This window comes from Gymnodraco acuticeps, unplaced genomic scaffold, assembly GCF_902827175.1.
Source record: "Gymnodraco acuticeps unplaced genomic scaffold, fGymAcu1.1, whole genome shotgun sequence".
Classification (NCBI taxonomy): domain Eukaryota; kingdom Metazoa; phylum Chordata; class Actinopteri; order Perciformes; family Bathydraconidae; genus Gymnodraco; species Gymnodraco acuticeps.
This window is the reverse complement of record NW_022992344.1, coordinates 2,317,194-2,338,603: the sequence shown is the minus strand read 5'-3', so window position 1 is coordinate 2,338,603 and position 21,410 is coordinate 2,317,194. Positions and strand designations below refer to the sequence as shown.

Here is a 21,410-nt window from a genome sequence, read left to right as displayed (position 1 = left end):
CAAAACTTGTAACATTACACTTATTCAGAGCAAGCACCACGTGATTGAACACAACTAGCTTTGATACCAAATTCCAATATAAATTGGAAATGCATTTTTCCAACACACATTTATCAAATAAATGTGGTCAGTTAAGGGGAATTTATTTTTGAAATGTTTGGCGATTCGCAATGTGAGGATAAAAGAATAATCTCAGTTAAAGGCTCCGTGCATAAAAAACCGCAAAGACCTATATAATAGCTGATTTACAAAGCAAATAGTTCAAAGATTATTAAGATAAAACATACAGTATAGGCAACAATACCATTTCTAGAAAAGAGTAGCATTGTTTGGATTCCCTTCAGCAGCATGAAGAGGTACATTAAGATCTCAGAGATAAGTATGTACATGGATGTGTTTGTGCAACGATGCATGCCCTGCTTTTTTTTCCGGTGTCTGTTTTTGACAGGAGCTAAGCGGGAGCTGCTTTTAGAGCCTGTCTCCGTCCTGCCAGCCCAGCAGCATGTCAGCCTGCTGAAAGTTTCAAAAGGATGAGGCTGTTGTCTTCTAATACGCTGTTAATGTATTCTCGGTAGTAGATTCCCTCGCTGGGCCCAAGCGTAAAGTAGTGTCACTGACGATCTATCCCAGAGACAAGGAGAGCTGAAGGATGCCATTCGTCTATTTTCATTAGGAGTTTAGTTATATCACTTCTGCATTTTACTATCAAATGGTCCCATTATACCATCATCAAGCATGCAGTGTATTTCCTGTGACCTCTTAAACTATATATTTTTATCAATATCAATACAGACAATTCATGAAACAGACACATTTAGTAGAAGCGGAAGGGCAGAAAGCTTAGCTTATAAAAAAAGCACTCCCGTTTTTCATCCAGGTCAGGGGGAAAAAAGTGAAAGTAAAGATAAGTGTTTTCAAAATGGCTACACCAGTGTCCCTATAATAGCACCAAAGAGCAAACATTTCACATCAGATGACACTTGAAACTTGTGTTAACAGTCAGACCAATCAGAGGCTATCAACTTGTCCGGGGACAAATTAGACGCCATCATTCCATCAGTGGGCAAAATGCCGTGTTACCACTGATATCAATGACAACTTTGTTGACTTGTGTCCCTTTTGGTGGCAGAGCCTGGTATTTTTCCACTTCAGAGTGGAATCAGACCTGTTTCTTATTATTTGCTGTATTCTTCGTAGTAGCATTTACAAACCACAATTTGGTGAGAATAGGATTGCTTCCTAGGAAGTATAGAAGAGTCTAAATATTATTTTCTTAGCAAAGAAAACCTGCTATGATACTGAAAGTGGTCAAAGTCCTGAAGAGTGGGGACTCTTTACATATGTGCTGAAAACATTGCACTTACTAATGGAAATGTGGTGCAGGACTCAACAATGATCTTTGTACAGTAGTTGTTTTGTTCTCGGGATAGATGTGATAAATACTTTGGTTGCAGTATAAATAGGCACTAATATGTTGCTTCAGTCAGTCAAAAATAGCGCATATATACAATGTAATGAGTAACATGAGCCAGAATGAAGTATGTTCAGAGTACCCAGCATGTGATCAGTAAGTGGAATACAGCACTTAAAACAAGTACGTTGACAATGAAATGGAAAAAGAAAAATGTATCATATTGGATAACGTCTACAACACAATATACTTACTTTCTTAAAAAGGAAGTTAAGTTGAAGAGCACTCAGAGAACCCAAACGTCCACCAAGTCTGTTTCCATAAGTGAAAATGATCCAATGTTTGTATCTTCCCGTGTTTCTGGTTGCCTCTGGCCTCTCAAAGCTGACTGGCCACCAAATCAAATGGCTAAATGTTGAGTGAAACCTAGAATCTAAGGCAATATTGGAGACTGAAAAGAGATTCTGTGTTATTCCATCTCCATCTCATTTTAAGAACCTGTCCCTTACCATTTGCAGTGAAAAGTCAGGGGGATAAAGTGTGACAAAGAGTACAACAGCAGGCATTACAGTATGGGTAAAGCACTGGGACCATTCCAATAGTTCCATTGTGCCCGATAGAGTGCAGAAGGTATATAACCTTCAATTACAATGCTAGTTTGAGTGTGTTTCTTAAGATCTTTGTGGTATACAGTACGTGGACAATTTGCCGGACAAAGATGGGAGTTTTCATTTAAAAATAACACTTGCACAAATCGGAGAGAGTTGCTCAAAGAATGTGTTTCGGCAAAACCATTGGTCCTTGTGCAACTCAAGGGGAAATGTTTCCTTTATGTTTCTCATGCGTTGCTACCATGCTAATGCACTTAGAGACTTTCTCAAATGGACCTTTCAACTCCATGTCATTTTTTTCCCTTGTGCTTCCTTTGCATGGCCTTTCAAGGTTTTGCTTATAACTCGTGACAACCCGGTTGCAGAGGCAGTTACTAATGTGGTGAAATAGATTTTTACCTTTTCAGTTTTTTCTGAATTATTGAAGGTCAGCCTTTCATGCAAGTAGAAATCTTAAATTATTTATAACTCTGGCTTTCAGTGTTTTTCTTAAGGTCTAAAGTTGAAATGATTTTGATGGATCATACACTAGACTTCATAGGGAGTTTGTTATATACAGTTTGAGGCCCACAGCCTGCCAAGGGCAGACTTTTCCATCGCCTTCTGTTTTAGAGCAGATAATGATTCTCTTTTACTTGGAATAAGATTGCATTTTCTATCTCTCTCATCCTCCATTCTCCCCTCACCTTTACCTTTCCATCCCGCACTCCACCCCGCCAACCCCCCACCTCCTCCCGACAGTTGGCCGCGGCTGGCGCTCCCTCCAAGGTGGCGATACTCTATCGCTCCGTCACAGCGCAAGCGAGGGATGAGAGAGAAATCAAAAGCACCTTATTTCCTCTCAGTCCCTCTCCCTGTGCCAGATTGAATTTGAAATGTTTCATCTTCTTCCTCATCTTTCTCTTTTCCCTGCCTCCCTTGGCGTCCACTCAGAATTACCCGCTGGAACCAAGCCGTCTCACGACTTGATGCCGTGTGGAGGAAGATAGTCGCCAGCCTTCACCATTGATTCCTTTGACTCACTTTAAATCCACTGCTGCACATTTGTGGGTTCAAAAATGGTCAATATCAAAATCTATCTGTCTCCTGAATCTCCATGCATGCAAATGTCTAAATTAGTTTTGCGGTATTGATGTCCAACATTGGCTGATTTTATAGAAAAAGGCTTAAGCGCCTTCAGAAAACCTTTGATGTTCCGCTTTGCTTGTGTCCCTTTGTTTTGCTCATACTTTAAATGGGTTAGATATCCTCTAATTGCCAATTGGGAGACTGTGAAATGCATCCAAATCATATTTGTTTGATAGCACAACATATTCTCATTCAGTGCTGCTCAACATCAGGTTGCTGTCAGTTCTTCATATTCAAAGCATTTTGCTACGTCCAATACTGGAGAAATGTACTTTCAACCTTTGAGACAACTTCTGAAGCAGAATACGTTAATTCCAAAAGGTATATGCTTACTTGGACTCAATCATTATTTGATTGCTTTTGAAATAATGTAGCAGTCATTTTAACAAAGCAGCTTATACCCCTTTGAAAATGTTTGATGGTCATATTAAAATAATGCCTAGGGGTAAATCAGGCAATGGACCATATTAAAGAACATGTTACTGCCTTTTTAGCCTCAGGTATTCCTTTAGGCAATGTATCATATCTTTCCCTTCATTAACGATCAGTCATGTTGATATATAGTCTGGTTGTAGATTACTCTAATGTGTCACTTTTGTTCAGCATTTGGATTGGATGACCTTTGAGGTACACTCACAGTGGATCTATTTGAAGAAATATATTGGATATTTTAATAGTTGACATTTATCAAACTTAATACAAAAATATGAGCGTTTATTGTAGTTCACAGAATGCACAAACCATTTCTTTTTGTAGTGCTCTGCCCTTTATAATTGCAAAGCCATTTACCTTCAGATTTACTTTTCAAGACACGCACACTCATACACTCGTTTTATGAATTCTTTGTGAGACTCTCCTTGCTGATTGCACCTGATTTCAGGAATAGTTACAGATTTATGACCGAGGCGGTCTCATCTAAAAAATCTAAACTGACAGACACATTTGCATTGCGTGCTGATTAAACTACACAGCAGTGTGTGTTGGAGGAGGATATCTGAAGGAGGAAGAAGAAGTATAAGAGGGAAATAACAGCCTTTTTGTTTTGCACTCAGGCCACATTATAACCATGAAGAGACAAATACATTGCAAGAACATTTGTGAATACGGACAATATTACTTTTTATGACTTATGGAACAATACACAAAGAAGAAATTGATGAATAAATAAAACTCACCACCCAACATTATTCCCCAAAGGAAGAAATCCCCCAAGTATCCTACATAGTTACATCCATCCATCCATCTTCTCCCGCTTATCCGTGGTCGGGTCGCGGGGGTAGCAGTTCCAGCAGAGAGCCCCAAACTTTCTTTTCCCTGGCGACATCAACCTACATAGTTACAAACAAATGTAAATAGCATAAACTCAGTTTGATTCCCATTGTGCTGGATGGCATCAAATACGTTTCCCGGATCATGTCTATTATATTGAATCCTTTTCACATCTAGAGTAATGTCTGAATCATTCGGTCACAACTTACAAAGTTGATAAGTCCCATCACAAAAGGGTGTTTTTGATAGAAAAATATTAACTTAAGATGTTTAAACTATTTATAGCCAATAAGGGACAGGTTGTTAGATTTGTCGCCACCTAGGGATGTAGTTGTAGATCCATTCTTGACCTAACACCACTGTGGTAGCAATGAAATCAGGAGGTAGCTTGTGTTACAGCAGTTTTTCAAGCGTAAGGCTTAAGCACAACGTGGCTTTAACACACGTTATGAAAAACCACGAAAGGCCATCTACAGCCAGAGTTTGGTTCTGTGCTACTGTTCACTGAAAGACATTCTGAGCTACTGGATGAGTGTCTTGGGGGCCAAGGCACCTGGCTCCAGCTACCTGAGAGAAATGACTCATCTTCCACTCTGTTGGACCTACTCCCACCCATCCTCCGATCACCCCACCTTTTCATTTTCAATTACGGGATGGAATATGAATCTGTAATAGGGTGATAATTGTGCTAGCATATTTGCTGTCACCCACCATTAGCCCAGATTAATTAGCCCATTTAGTTTAGCTTAAGAAAGTGTCTGGCTGAGGAATGGGGCCACTGATGGAAGACGGGTGGAGGGAGAGTAGAATCAGCACAATCTGTTCTATATCATAATGCCATCTTTCTCCTGCTTTCTCTCTCGCCGCTCTTCGTCTTCCCCTCTTTGCTACTCTCTTCCTCTTCTAACTTTTTTGGTTAGTCTGTTTCATCACTCCGCACTCATCTGCCCTGCTCTCAGCAATATTGTTATGTTGCGCCATGTCGCGGAGGCTGATTACAACTTTTACTTCTGTAACTAGCATACTGCTAGTATCAGCCAGTGGTCTAAACTCCTCTTCTGAAATTATTGGGTTATTTAGCTGCCTGGTTTTGATAAGGAACAAGAATGAGAGGAATAAAAAAGGGTGATGCCTCGATCGCTGCATCGATTTTGATCTTTTATTTTTCTACTTTCCATTCTGGGTCTAACAATGTAATACTAAAGTGGAGTACATCTTTGAGTGGTTCTTAAATAGTTTTTGAAATATAGAAAGTATGCTTTTGACATTTCTAGATCATTTCATTAATTATCTTCGTGTCTTCCACTGCTTTGGTTTTTCAATACCCTCTGGTATTTCACATCTCGAACCGGATGACCAAGTTGACATTTATATTTGCCATTTATTGGTGGCTTATACCATGTAAAACACTTACATGTACAGTACCAAGATATTTGAGAAATGTGGAAGTATGGATGTTTTTTCTTTTTAAATAATGGCAAAATGGTTTCAGTTTAAAACGTGCCTAAATAGCCTTAGAGTTGGGTGTTCATCATCAGTGTAGTCGGCAGAATGAACGTCAGATTGCAGAGAATCATTTGATTTTAGGCTTGTTGGAAAAATATTGCTTAATGGAGCTTTAATCGCACTCTCCACCTTGGGATAAGTTGTGTGTGTGTGTGTGCGGTAATGGAGTAACTTGGCCATGTCACTCGCTGTATATCTCTCAGCAGGCAGTGGGAAACGAGGTCTAATCGGAGGGATATTAAAGTCACAATAGACTGCTCCTGCTATTAAGGCCTGTCAGCCCTGGCCTCCTCTCTCACCTTGATATCTCTCAGTATCTGAATATTTATATGCCTACATTACGGGCTGCTTGCACACTGCAATATGTGCATTTTGCTCTGTGTGTGTGCGTGCTGGAGCTTCAAGTAATGTATCATCGCTGTTGCCACTCAGGGTCTTCGGATGTGTTTATGTGTGTCACTCTGTCCTTGCTAATGCAGTCCACCTTTATGTCCTCTGATCTTCAGGTGCAGTGGGGGCAAGGCTGCTCTCAGGTCAGATCAAACCCGTAGCCATGGATGTGGATGAGGAGGAGAATATGAGTGAGTAGACTGTGATTTTCCTAATTTTTCAGTCAGTGTCTTCCTGTCTGGTCCCTTCTTTCTAAATGTCTGCATGTATATTTTTGTTTCTCATCTTTCTGTCTGCCCGCATGTCTTCCCTCATATTTTGCCTGATGTGTAATCAGATTTAGCTTATTACAAAAGGTCCTAGCCCATTTGTATAATATAACATGCAACACTTCCGTGGCTGACAGGGGCAAACGAGTTTTGGGCAAACAGCCCAAAACACTTCCATTGATGCAATTTCAAAAACCATGCACATTCAAATGTAGCTATATTCACCAACTTGGCAACACATGCTTAGCATTTAGAAAAACATTCACCAACTTGAGCGTTTATTAAAAGCTCTGCAGAAACAAAACACTGAAAAAACAAAACACCGCATTTAAAAAAAAAAACGCTGCAATAACCTCAAAACACAACAGCACACATTCTTGTTTTTATATTTACACTGTTTTTGAAAGCACAGCGTGTTTCTCCTAAGGTAAGTGTTTTGGGCAGTAGTTGTCGGCCACCGTACAATACGCCAAATGAATCACACTAATGTATTCAAATTTTAAATCTAACAGAAACTTTGTTGCTGAATACATTTAAATTGGTTCACCTCCATAATAGCAGTCGTAACTTGTCCTTTCCTGAACCAAGACACACAAATACACACACAGCCAGGAAACTTAAAGGGAAGAACTAATCATTACATCTGAGAGGCTTCATGTCGTATTACAGATTCCCTCAACCTTCGTTTCTGTCTTCAGAAAATGCTCTCAACTGCAGCTTATTGAACTTTAATTAGACATTTCGGTGTGAACTCAGTAACTGAGCTTCAAAAGACACGGAAAGACATGATTGAATATGTTTCCCCAACACCTTAGAGATTCCGAGCTCACATTCAAAGAGACCTGTCATCCCAGCGGTGCACTAACTTGCAATACAAACGAACAGCTCCTATTGTATTGACATACTGCATGTTTTTGCTCTGTTGTTACATGATAAGTCAAAAAAAGCAGATTAACAAAATGTTCTTTGTTGTCTCTCAAAGTCCCTGAAGCCTCCTTTTACTGCCAGTCAAAATATACATTTGAAGATAAAATACAGCCCAAGTTCACTCAAGCGTATGTGCTTAATACCAAGGGAACATCAAAGGGGAACATGAAAGAATCTTTATATTTTATGTGACAACCTTTGCATTTCGTGACATTCTTTAATCACATGAATCATCTCTGAATCAAACAAGTTCAAATAAAGCTGTGATACAATATTTCTCCTGTATTTTTAAGATTGTGCAACCCCCCCAAGGGAATTTAAACTTCAGCAGATCCAACCATATGGGATGATTTGTGTTTTGCATAAATAATGGGAACTGATTACACAGACGCTGGCATGATAATGGCCCCGACTGCATGTGTGTGCCATAATTAATGCATGGTGTCATGGTTGTTTTACTCAATGGCTTTTTTCCTCTGATCTGATATTACCAATATCCCTCACACTTCAAGAAAATATATACGATAAAACTAATTTTTAACTCTGCAGAGAAAGTGTTGAATGATACATTGTCTAACAGAAAAAAGGAACTCCAGTTTATTTTTCTTTGGTGTGCCATTATATTTACTGTTTTTCTTTCTGTGCAGCATGTTACAGTTTTTCAGTGTGTGATTGCATTTTTCTCGATTGACCTATTGATCTCTATACTCCCACAAATATAACTGTTTTATTGGAGGTATTGATCGCTTGATAAACAATTGAACAATATGCATTAAATGTAATGGACTTCCCACATTTGCAGTAGCCGAAAAGTCTATGCACTCATAATGAAACATAATGAGCTGCAGTGCTACGTGCTGAATATTATAAAACAATTCATTTAGAAAGTCCTCATTTGACTTGCCTAAATTACTCAACTATTGCTGCAGCATATGTGGTGGTTAAAGGTCCTTGGCTGAGATTGAGTCCCTGTCCAACACACATTTAACCTTTCACCATTATTTTCCGCTACTGTTGTGCACAGTCCCTCTTTTCCTACATTTATTAGCAAAAATCATATTTGCATAAAAGCAATTTTCAGAATGCACGCACACCAAAATAAATATTGCATGTTTAAAGTGCAGATATTGCTTGTGAGTTGAAGGATATGCAGTTTGTGTTCTTAACTTTAGGCCTTTTTTTATTAGACATGTCAACTGTTGTATGCAGATGGTAACGGCATGTCAGTACATTTGGCAACCTATAACACTTTGTTCTCTGACAAGCTCCATGGGGGGGATCTCAGAGGCGCAGGGTCTTATGAATGGCACCTCATTAGATACAGATCTCTAATTCCTCATTCTGAATACGACAGTCATTCCTTTCAAAATCTTATGTAAAACGGGTGTAAGGCATTTTAACCTCCCACCGTGTCACCAGCCAAGACTTTAGGATCCTGCAGTAGGTGGAGTCTTCTCCTCCTGCCTCTTTGATGTATCCTCCTGTTTACCTGGTCCTCAGCTCCTCCCCCTGCACTCCTCCCCTGCACTCCCTAAACCCAACCTACAATCCCACTCATGCACACTGCGGCCTTTCTTTCTCCTGAGTACCGCAAGGAGTAACCTATCAAGCCTTTGCTGAAGGATGTTATAAATGAAAATTTTTGCCAATATTCCATCCACTTTGCTAACTGGATTCAGTGATATGTGTTCCCCAGTAGAGTGTATTTCAGGAGCTGCAGTTTCAAACTGAACATTTAAAATGTACCTAATTTCTCTGTAGGCACTCAAGCGATTAAAAAATTGACAGAGTGGATGAAGAACAGCTTTGTGTGCGTCCATATTAAGCGTGGATATGTGTGTATTTGTGTGCATTATTGTTTGAGATCAACACTTACCTGAGAAGTACAGGAAGTGTTTAATTGCAAATATAATTCTCCCAATTTACCCTGACCTTCAGAATAACAACTTTTGTGTTATGAAGATATATATAACAAGTTCATTTAAAAATCAAAAAACTAAATATAGTCAAACATAGTGACATATAGTCCTTATCCTGTTTTGAATGATGACCGTTTTTAAGAACTTGGGATATCATAAACAACAGTAGATGTACTGATTGTCTCTGACTCTTCGTAGTCATAACAACGTACTATAGGTTAAATGCTCAATCCAATTAAAGCTTCTCTTGCTTTCATAAAGGAACACAAATCATTGGTTCAGTTCCAAAGAGTGATAAAGGAATCTATAAATTTTGCATTTACAAGATCCTGCAACGAAGGCGTTGTAAGTTACTCTTTCTGGGCACCGCAGGTTCGAGCAGCACAGATGTTAAGGAAAACCGAAACCTGGACAACGTGTCCTGCAAAGATGGGGTGGGAGTGGCTGAACAGCTCCCCAATGGAAGCGGCCTTGGCAGTCGCAAACGTCCCCTGGAAGAGGGGAACAATGGGCACACACACTCCAAGTTCCGGGCCAAGAAGCGCAAGAAAACGCCGGGGCCGGTCCTGCCCAAGAATGCTCTGATGCAGTTGAACGAAATCAAACCGGGTCTACAGTACAAACTGCTGTCTCAGACGGGACCAGTACATGCACCAGTTTTTGTCATGACTGTTGAGGTCAATGGACAGATGTTTGAGGGCATGGGCCCCACTAAAAAGAAGGCCAAATTAAATGCAGCAGAGAAAGCCCTGCGTTCCTTCGTCCAGTTCCCCAATGCCTCTGAGGCGCACTTGGCCATGGGTCGAACACTGACAGTGAACACAGACTTTACATCTGACCAAGCCGACTTCCCTGACATGCTCTTCAATGGCTTTGAAACGCCAGCCGCACCTGAAGAGGCCTTCTTTCTAGGCTCCAATGGTAACAGCTCCTTAAACTCATTAGGGGAGTACCCACTTCCCACACCTCCTGGCAGCAACCTTGTCCAGGCCCCATTGCCCCCTCTGTCGATATTCAGTTCCCCTTCCAGTGGTAAAAACCCAGTCATGATCCTCAATGAGCTCAGGCCAGGCCTCAAGTATGACTTTGTCTCAGAGAGCGGGGAAAGTCATGCCAAGAATTTTGTGATGTCAGTAACGGTGGATACACAGATGTTTGAAGGCTCAGGGCGCAACAAGAAGCTGGCTAAAGCCCGGGCAGCGCAGGCCGCCCTCTCTACTCTCTTCAACATGCAGCTAGACCAGACACCATCCCGGCAACCCATTCCGAGTGAGGGATTGCAGCTTCATCTACCCCAGGTAAGATGTTTATTTTCTATATAGTTTGCCATTGCCATTAAACAGAAATGCAACTATGTAATGTCTCAAAGGCCTTAGAGGTATGAATTATTTTTTAGTGCACATTGATTTGTGAACTTAACTAGCCAAAGACACCCATTCTAGGGGTTGTTATCTTGAGTTACTGCTGTATTATGTTTGTAATGTTATGTTTTTTGTGTTCAGAAAAGGGTTAGGAAGTGAGATTTTTAAGATATCTGATTTTTCCCCAATATTTATCCCACTTCTCCTTTTGGGCTCGGAGTGTAAAAGTAGTTGTTTCCATTAAGCAAATAGAGTTCATAAGCTTACTATGAAGAGCAATGTACGGGGAGTTCTTCTTAAACCAGCGTTTTGTAATGGATTTATTTTACTTGCGGCCACGATAACCCTCAAAATCTATATATTGCTTTTATGACTTTTCGGGATACTTCCAAGGTTCAAAAAGGTGGAAGACAGATAAAATAAGGATATTAGGTGTAGAATCTCTTAGATTAAAAGGCCCCCTTATTTCTAAAAATCGTTTACATGGACAAGACCAAAAAACATGAGCATGGTCCATAAAGCCGATCCAAACTTCTTCCAGTGGGATTGCTGAGACTTCATTTGGATTTCTGGTAAGCGTTAAGAAAGAAGCGGTTACGGTTTTTCCAGAATAAATCTTCCAAAACAAGCAGTTATCATGTTTTATAGGATGTGTCATGCCTGTAAGTCATTCATTATATAGTACCATTGACCATGGTTGAAAAAGAGCTTGTAAGAATACCATGATTAAAAGCCAACATGAGGAATGCAAGGCTTTATAGTTACCTTGTAGTTTTTAAGAAGTTCTACACTTCAAAGTCATAATTACTGGAATGAACTCTTAAAGTTGCGGGCTATTGTTCTAATTTGTCGATTTACAGCAGATCCCTAATCTATGTGTTATCTGCCTTTCAATTTAATAACGTAATAACATGATTGAAGATTTCATTTGAGAATTCACTCAACCTTGTCAATCATCAGTATACTTGAAAAGCTAATTAGAATTTAAGGAGGGGGTCGAAAAAAAGATAAAGTTAAAATCCCAAATGCTAAGATGGGTTAGACTGTAAAAACACATCAGTTTTTAACAACATGCATTAGATCCAGATGAGATACACATTGTAATCCGATTATCAAGATTTCAGTGCTTGGTTCATATCTTCGGTCTTCCTAGGTAAATCACTTGTTCTCAAATGAATTACACACTTCTTCCGAACGAGTGTATTCCAAAATGGATGGCTTTTAAGATAATGTCAAAATGGTATCATAAGGTCAGTTACAACTCAAGTATTTGACAGAACTATACAACCCTAACCCTACACCTGTCAAGCAATGTGTTTCTAGAAGGATACCACTACAAAATTATTCCCATCAGGTATGCAGGGACTAAGGATTGGGGCCCGCTTTTGATGCCAATGTAGAGGTGACTGTCAGAGCCGTGGCAGTGTGCTCAAAGAGATAACACAGTTGGCAAAGCTAATCAGCACAGCACACTGTCAACAGTCCCCCCCATCCAACCCCCTTTTTTCTCTTTACTCGCTCTCTCCACTTGTCAGCTGATTTATTCGACAAGAAGCCCATTCGAACGATAGCGCCCCCACTAATTGCTCTATTAATTCTCTGTCGCTTGGTCTTTAATTTCTGCCGCCTGGTTCCATCTGGCCGAGAACTAATGGGAACGCAGTCCATTGCAGTTGCAAAAAAAATGATAACTTAAGTTCAATAGATGTTTTTTGTTGGCGCCCGAACTGTAAAATACATCAAAGACTTATTTAGGGATGTAAAAGGAAAATTGGTGTTCTTATCCTCCTAAAAGGACACATTTTCTGACATGTAGTCCGCTATTTTGTAACCCTAGAGATGAACAGTCATTCCTACACCATAGCCGACCTTGGTACATTCGAAAGTCAAATGATCCCGCTACGAGTGGGTGACTCTAAAGTAGCAGGGAAGTAATATTGGGCTAATCTCTTTAATTTGTGGTCATCCAGCCGTCATCTCCCCTCTTGGTTGTCGTCATTTTCCATCACATTAGCAATGGATAAAGAGCCAGCAAGAGGATGCGGCAATCTAAGAACAAAATAGGTGTGAAGAGTTAAGACACGAGTTTAAAATCTTACGGAATGTCAACAAAACTCTATTGTTCACATGTGTAGTTCGGGTTTACTTGTTTTCTTTTTATTTCGCTGACAGAAGGGAGGTAGGAATTTTTCACTGTCATGCGGAACTCAAACTGTGTTGCTTGAAAGAGGGTTAGGTATACCTCAGGGGGTAAACCCAGTTTCACTTGTTGCCGTTTCAACGCTCTGACGCTTGTTTGGAGCTGAATGTGATCACTGTGACAGGTACACGGTGCTCTAGGGGAGGATAACATCAGATGCGCTTTTGTAAACTGACATAACTGACACAAGCTCGTGTTTGTGTGGCTGTGTGTATGTATGTGTGTGATTCTAGGTTCTGGCTGATGCAGTCTCTCGTCTGGTGGTGGATAAGTTCAGCGAGCTGACAGAAAACTTCACCTCTCCACATGCACGGCGGAAAGTCCTAGCAGGGGTCGTCATGACTACAGGTAGATTTGAGGGGGAAATACGGTCTGTTATATTTACAAAATCTGGCACTGACAGAACATTCTTAAGGTTTACCTAAAGGAGTAATTTAAGTTGCAAAACTCATAGAAAAAAGTGGACAATATTTACAACTACGTATATATTTGCCGTGTTTGGTCAGAATCTAATGGCCTTTTTTTAACCATATGCTACAACATTTATCATCACCCAGTTTTCTCACCAGTGGTATAACTGTACTGAAGTATTTTATATTTATATATATATGTTTGTATTTCACTTTTTTCTTCAATCTGTCCTTGGCACTCAAAACATTTTACACACAAATAAACATCATGAACTTAAACAGCTCTCACTGTTATAGTAATGGTACATATTATATTTATCGATCTTTTCAATGGTTTATGACACAACATACTCTGTTTGGAGGTTTAAAAAAAATCCCAAAAAGTTGTATTTTAAAGTTAGAACCAATAATATTTAGTAATTCTCCCTCAGTGAAAAATCTTAAAACATTAATTAATATGCAAATTACTTTCCAAAATGTAAGTGCTGTACACAACATGTCCCCTACTTTGCTGACAAGTCAAATCTCAATGTCCTTGAGGCGCCAAGTTCTCACCTTGACGTTTTCATGCTTGTATACAGTACTGTATGAACTTAAGGTAAGACTCAAGCTGAGCACAGAAAGACTTTCCACCTTCAGCAGATGGATGTGAAAACAGTCACTGCAGTGTTAGACAAGGACAGTAGTTGGCCTTTAAAACTAAATCCAAATATAACTATATGACAGTTTGCAGATGATCTCACTTTGTCCTATTAAGGGCATTAAAACTCAATATAGAGCAGTAGCACATGTACAGTATGTTCTTGAAGATGAGTGTGTAAATACTCATGTCTTGGTTCCCTTTACCCCCAACAGGGACCGATGTGAAGGAAGCACAGGTCATTTGTGTTTCCACAGGAACAAAATGCATCAACGGTGAGTACATGAGTGACCGCGGGCTGGCCCTCAACGACTGCCACGCTGAGATAATCGCCCGACGCTCGCTCATCAGGTACCTCTACACCCAGCTAGAGTTATTCCTCAGGTCAGTGGACGGCACCTCATTTTCTGAGTTAGTGAATGATCTACAATGCTGATTGTGAGGGTGGTCTTAATTTGTCTCTTATATCTTTGTCACAACCACAGCAAAGACGACAACAACAAGTCGATATTCTTGTCGTGCGAAAAGGGAGGCTACAAGTTAAAGGACAACATTCAGTTCCACCTCTACATCAGCACCTCGCCCTGCGGAGATGCCAGGATCTTCTCTCCACATGAGGCCGGAGTAGAAGGTACTGAATGTAAAGAAGTACATTTAATCAAGTATTGTACTTAAGTACAATTTTGAGATACTTGTATTTTACTGTACTTAACTTTAATGATCATGTTATACTTCTATTCCACTACATTTTGGATGCCTATATATTTATTTTTACTCCATCAGGTTAAGTTACAAATTACACTAAAAATAAAAACACAAACATCAATGAATAAATAAACACGGACATATTATTAAAGTTAAAATATCCCATTGCATTATACGAAGTAAGTAATATTAGCTCCATCTTTACCAGCTGTGATAGAAACATTAATGCATCAATAATCATTATGTAGTACATAAACAGATGTAATCTTAATATAACTCTAAATATTACTCCTTTTAATTTAATTATGTATTTTTAATATTAATGTTATTATGAATTTGTTTGATAATGATTTTATTTTTTTATTAAATCTTTCATTTAATAATATTTCTTTCTTTCTTTCACGTAAGATCAATCAATCAATGTTTATTTATTTAGCCCAATATCACAAATGTTACATTTGTCTCAGTGGACTTCACAGTTTGTACAGAATATCAGTATGACAATACGACACCCTCTGTCCTTAGACCCTCACATTGTACAAGGAAAAACTTCCAGAGACAACCCCACAGTTTAAAGGGGAAAATGGGAGAAACCTCAGGGAGGGCAACAGAGGAGGGATCCCTCTCCCAGGACGGACAGAAGTGCAATAGATGCAGTGTGTAAATCGAAGAGATAATACATTTTACAGCATAGGTAGACCAAATGTTTGTAAATGCATGTGTCTATAATAAGAAGGACTCCCTCCTGGCTGGTCTACCTGCATGTGCCATCCGACCTCTGCAGCTCATCCAGAATGCAGCGGCTCGTCTGGTCTTCAACCTTCCTAAATTTTCCCACACCACTCCGCTCCTCCGCTCCCTTCACTGGCTTCCGGTAACTGCTAGAATCCACTTCAAGACACTGGTACTTGCTTACCATGCTGCGAATGGATCTGGCCCTTCCTACATCCAGGACATGGTTAAACCGTACACCCCAGCACGTGCACTACGCTCTGCATCAGCCAAACGACTCGCTGCACCCTCGCTGCGAGGGGGACCCAAGTTCCCATCAGCAAAAACACGTGGGTTTGCTATCCTGGCTCCAAGATGGTGGAATGAGCTCCCCATTGACATCAGGACAGCAGATAGCTTGCACATCTTCCGGCGCAGACTGAAAACTCATCTCTTTCGACTCCACTTCGAGCGATAGAACTATTAACAAAGCACTTATATACTAATAAAGGACTGGCTTATCTAAAGCCAGTTGAGTAGCACTTGAAATGTTTGGCTCTATGAAACCTGATGTACTTATATGATTCTGTTTTCTTCAAGGTTGTGTCTTCCTGGTCGAATGTACTTATTGTAATTCGCTTTGGATAAAAGCGTCAGCTAAATGCAATGTAATGTAATGTAAAAAGAAGGATGTCAACAATCCTGTGGGAGCCATCAGGGAAGTATTATGATTAGAGTCAGGCAGGACCACAGTTCAGCCACGACTCGAAGTCCAGGACTCAGATCCAGGACTCAGGATAGAGGATCCAGGACTCAGGATCCAGGACTCAGGATCCAGGACTCAGGATCCAGGACTCAGGATCCAGGACTCAGGATCCAGGACTCCGGATCCAGGACACTGGATGCAGGATCCAGGACACATGACTCAGGATCCAGGACACAGGACCGCAGCAACAGGATCAGCCATGATTCAGGATCCCGGCATAGATAGACACCAACAATTAATTTGGGGAAGCTGGGTTATTCGGAACATGAGAGTACACAGGTACAGACAGACAGAAGGAAGAAATAAGGTGTCCCCCGACAGTCTAAGCCTACAGTATAGCAGCAAAACTAACATGTCTACTAGGGATGTGCATCTCCATCACTGAGGCCGATGCGATGCGCATCTCGATACGTTGCCACGATACGATACATTAACGATACATTTGAAACACCAGGCGATGCGATACGATACGATTCACCCCTGTTGCGATACAGTTCGATACGATTTGATTCAACATTATGCGATTCGGTGCGATACGATGCGATTCAACACGATGCAAAAATAATGATACTTCAATATGGTACGACAGAGGATTTTTGTTTCATTCCTTATATGCAGCAAATCATACATTAACAAAAAAGTGCTTTACATATTTGGTACTGCACATCCCATCATGCCGTTTATTTTTTTACCTTTAAAAGCTCTCCAGAGTACAATTGTATAACACCTCACAGTTAAACAATGTAAGGATGTATTGCTCATGATTAACAATGTGCAAATAACAGCTACCATATTGCAATGCCCATACAGCTGCCAGCCTGATGTGCTTAACACTCATTCATAGGCTAACTCACCAGTGAGCAGAAAGCAGTGGGTTCTATATGAACAATAAAGAATACAAATAACCTTTCACAAACAGGTATTTCATAACTGCTTACAGTAAGAAAGACATTTAAATTATTATTTGCCGTCACAGGCTGCTGTAAACTAAACACCACTCTCTCTGACAGAACACCTCACTGAGTGATTTAACTCATATGTCTAACTTTCAGGTTTCTCTTTTCAGCCGCAGACCCTATGTCGCCTCTTTATGTGCGTCGCTAAGTTCCTCGTACTACTTGTGTACTTTAAAGCGGCTCGGCATCGTTAACAATTTGCGAGCGATTTTTCAAGTTGACCGTCTGTAGTATATAGTGCCGCGCACATATACCATCAGGACGTTACTGATGGGGTGCGGCTGCGGAGTGATACTGTGTGTATGCAAGCCCGCATCTAGGACGGATCTATGTATCATGGCTGTAGACCTGTTAAGTAATAAAGATACCTCATACAAAGGTCTACGGATACCTTATTACTCTCCATGACCTGCGGTCAACTATATAGCATAAAGGACTATTACACCGTCTTTCTTGAACAATCCGAAGTGTTGCCAAACGTTTGATTTGTAGGTTTCGGTGCGCTGTGTTTCTCTTTCTCCTCAACTTCCGTGTGTGTTGATAACTGAGACTCTCGACCTCCGTAGTGGAAAAGCAAATATCAAAGATCGTCTCTACTGAGCGTTGACAAGATGAGGGGATTTTATATGAATGAATCGGTTTTTTTACCGATGCAAAGACGCTACGCAATCGATGCATCGCGAGTTCAACCCGGTTCAACCCAAACTGTAGCCGATGTGCACTCTTTTCAACCGGTGCACTCGCATCTGAACGTTTATGCCGGTACCCCGATGCGAATCGGTGAATCTTAACATCTCTAGTGTCTACATGGACTCCCTTAGGACAGGTTGAGGGAATGGGGTAGCAAGTAAGAAGTAAGGAACAGAGGTGGAGAGGCATAACGTGTCTTCGTACATGCACTCCCTTACGATAGATTGAGAGAAAGGGGTAAGAAGTAAGGAACAGAGGTGGAGAGGCACAACGTGTCTACGTACATGCACTCTCTTAGGATAGGGTGAGGGAAAAGAGTAGGAACTAAGATGTATGCGCCACATCTATACCATGAGCGCATTGCTCCTAAAAAGTTGTTCTGGCACCAATCAACAGTTGTGCGTCGACTCAGAAGGGATCAAGGCACGTATATGCCTCTCCCTGCTTCCACCGTCTACACACACAACCAAATGACATCTATACCATGAGCGCATTGCTCCTAAAATGTGTTTTTGGCACTGACACCAATCAACAGTTCTGCGTCAACTCTGCAGGGATCAAGGCACGTATATGCCTCTCCCTGCTTCCACCGTCTACACACACAACCAAATTACATATATACCATCAGTGAGGGAAAAGAGTAAGAACTAAGATGTATAGGTGAAGAGGCACAACGTGTCTACGTCAATGCCCTCTTATTAGATGATTTTATCAACTATAAGCTTTATCAAAAAGGAAGGTCTTAAGCGTACTCTTAAAAACGGATAGACTGTCTGACGCCCGAACACAAACTGGAAGCTGATTCCACTAAAGTGGAGCTCGATAAGAAAAGGCTCCCGCTCCCATTGTACTTTTAGAGACTCTAGGAACAACCAACAACCCTGCATTCTTGGAACGTAATGCCCTGGTAGGACAGTAGGGTATAATGAGTTCTTTAACCGGTTAAGCCCGACAGACCCCGGTACCGGGGCCCTCCCGCAACATCTTGCAGGAAACAGTGTATGAGGGCATGTTCATTTAACCTGTTAAGCCCCAAGCCTGTTTTTCAGGTTTCAGGCTCGAACATTACATTCCCAGAACAAATGACCATATCTTCCCTTCTAAAAGGGTTAAATTAATCATCTTTTTTCTCAAAGTAATGATAAACCTGTGATTTGGATGTAGAAAAGTCAGAATCAATATAGATGTTTTTTGTTTTAAAGAAAATTCAGATTTTAAAAAACTGTAAATTATAGTGTCCGTCCAAAGAATATGTTGTACTTATAGTGAAAACTAACCTTGGATGATGGGTTAGTAGACTAAAAGCTTTAGGAATCCAAAGTACAACATATAATAAGTACCCTGTATCAAGATTGATGCAAAACAAGTGATATTTGACCTTTTTAGACAGATTTAGACCTGCTGCACCACCACGCCCCTTCCCGCTGCCTCCGCTCATCAGAAGCCAACCTCCTATCCATCCCCACTCGCACCAATCACCGGACCTAGGGGGACAGAGCCTTCTCCGTCGCTGCACCCTCCCTCTGGAACTCACTCCCACAACCCATCAGAGACTGCACTGACCTCACCACCTTCAAAAAACTCACCTCTTCAATCTGGCTTTTAATGTGTGATTGTTTTTGTATTATTTGACTTTAACTTTAACTATATATTTATTTGTTGTTCCTTCCTTTTCTTTTCTCTTCACTATATCTGTAAAGCGTCTTTGAGCACCTGTAAAAGCGCTAACAAATTAAATCTATTATTATAATTATTTAGCAAAAAAAAACCTCTTCTGGGGCCATTTGGGTGGATTTTCCTTATCTCTGGCCCCCCTTGCTCGATTTTGACATGTGACATATCTTCTTGACCGTTAGAGCCAATAGAATCGAAGGGAAATCGTCCCGCACACACTCATGTTAACAAAAAAAGGTGCGTCTTTGCGCATGCAATCTTGCTTCAGAGCGTAGGATTATCCCTGCTCTGATATTTGAAAACGGAATTGCAGTTTTATTGCTTAAAGATTATCAGAACATTTCAAAGGGGACACAGTCATTAAGGGCGCCCATTAAGGGCTTTGTAGGCGAGAAGAATAATTTTAAATGATATCCTGTGTTCTATAGGGAGCCAGTGTAAGGCAGCCAAAACTGGAGTAATGTGGTCCCTTTTCCGAACTCTGGTCAGTACACGTGCTGCAGCATTTTGAATTAGCTGAAGCGACTTAACTGACTTTTTGGTACACCCTGATAATAAAGAGTTACAATAATCCAGCCTTGAAGTAACAAATGCATGGACTAGTTTCTCTGCATCGTTTTGAGGCAAGATATGCCTGATTTTTGCAATGTTACGTAGATGAAAGAAGGCGGTCCTTGAGATTGATTTTATGTGGGCGTTAAAGGATAACTCCTGATAAAATTGAACACCAAGATCCAAGATTCCTTACAGTCTCACTGGAGGCCAAATGAATGCCATCCATAGTTAATATATCTTAAGATAGTTTGTTTCGTAGATTCTTTGGGCCGAGTACAATAACTTCAGTTTTGGTCGTGTTTAACAGAAAAAAATGTAAGGTCATCCACGATTTTAAGTCTTTGAGGCAGTCTTGAATTGTATTTAGATAATTGGATTCATCAGGCTTGATGGATAGATGTAGTTGAGTATCATCTGCATAACAATGGAAATGTACAGAATAATTCCTTATAATATTGCCTAACGGAAGCATATATAATGTGAACAAAATAGGTCCAAGCACTGAGCCCTGTGGCACTCCATGGCTCACTTTGGTTTGCATGGAAGATTCATCGTTGACACACACACAAACTGATACCGTTCAGACAGATAGGACCTAAACCAGCCTAAAGCAGTTCCCTTTATGCTCTAGTCTTTGCAATAGGATATCATGGTCGATAGTATCAAATGCAGCACTGAGATCAAGCAAGACAAGAATAGAGACAAGTCCTTTGTCTGAGGCTATTATCACTGCTACTTTAAATGAGTGTGGAACATAGCCTGATAATAAAGACATATTCATAATATTTAATAAAGAAGTGCTAATTAATGGAAAAACTTCCTTCAACAGCTTAGTTGTAATTGGGTCTAAGATACACGTTGATGGTTTAGAAGAAAGAATCATTGAATTCAATTGTTCAAGGTATATGGCTGAAAAGCATTCTAGTTTACTATCTAGTGTAAGAAAAACTGATTTTACATTTTTTGCTTTATTTGTACTGTATACAAAAAAAAAGGTTTGTATTTTGAACAAAGGATGTGTATTAACCAACTCATTTATACAAATAATCAAATAAAGTACAAATAATAATATTCATTGTCAAGTCATTTTCTATAAACTATGATTCTAAAATAGGCCACTAGCATAAATAGTTGATGTACTTTTGGTACTTTCAGTATAATTTGATTCCTCAACCTGTGTTATTATACTGAATAAAGATTTTGAATACAGGACTTTTAGTGTTAACAGAGTTTTAACCATTTTGCATTACTCATTTTGCTAAGGTATATCACTTCTTCTTCTTCCACCACTGGATAGCAGATTGTCCGTTCG

The 21,410-nt window shown here is 40.2% G+C and overlaps 1 protein-coding gene across 1 annotated transcript in view; it reads left to right on the top strand.

Moving 5' to 3' along the window:
• adarb1b (adenosine deaminase RNA specific B1b) overlaps window positions 1-21,410 on the top strand; it is a 64,941-nt gene that overhangs the window by 19,476 nt on the left and 24,055 nt on the right. The window contains 5 exon segments of the mRNA XM_034208752.1: window positions 6,432-6,506; window positions 9,803-10,728; window positions 13,225-13,339; window positions 14,257-14,425; window positions 14,527-14,672. Of these exon segments, the coding sequence (XP_034064643.1) occupies window positions 6,432-6,506; window positions 9,803-10,728; window positions 13,225-13,339; window positions 14,257-14,425; window positions 14,527-14,672 (1,431 nt within the window).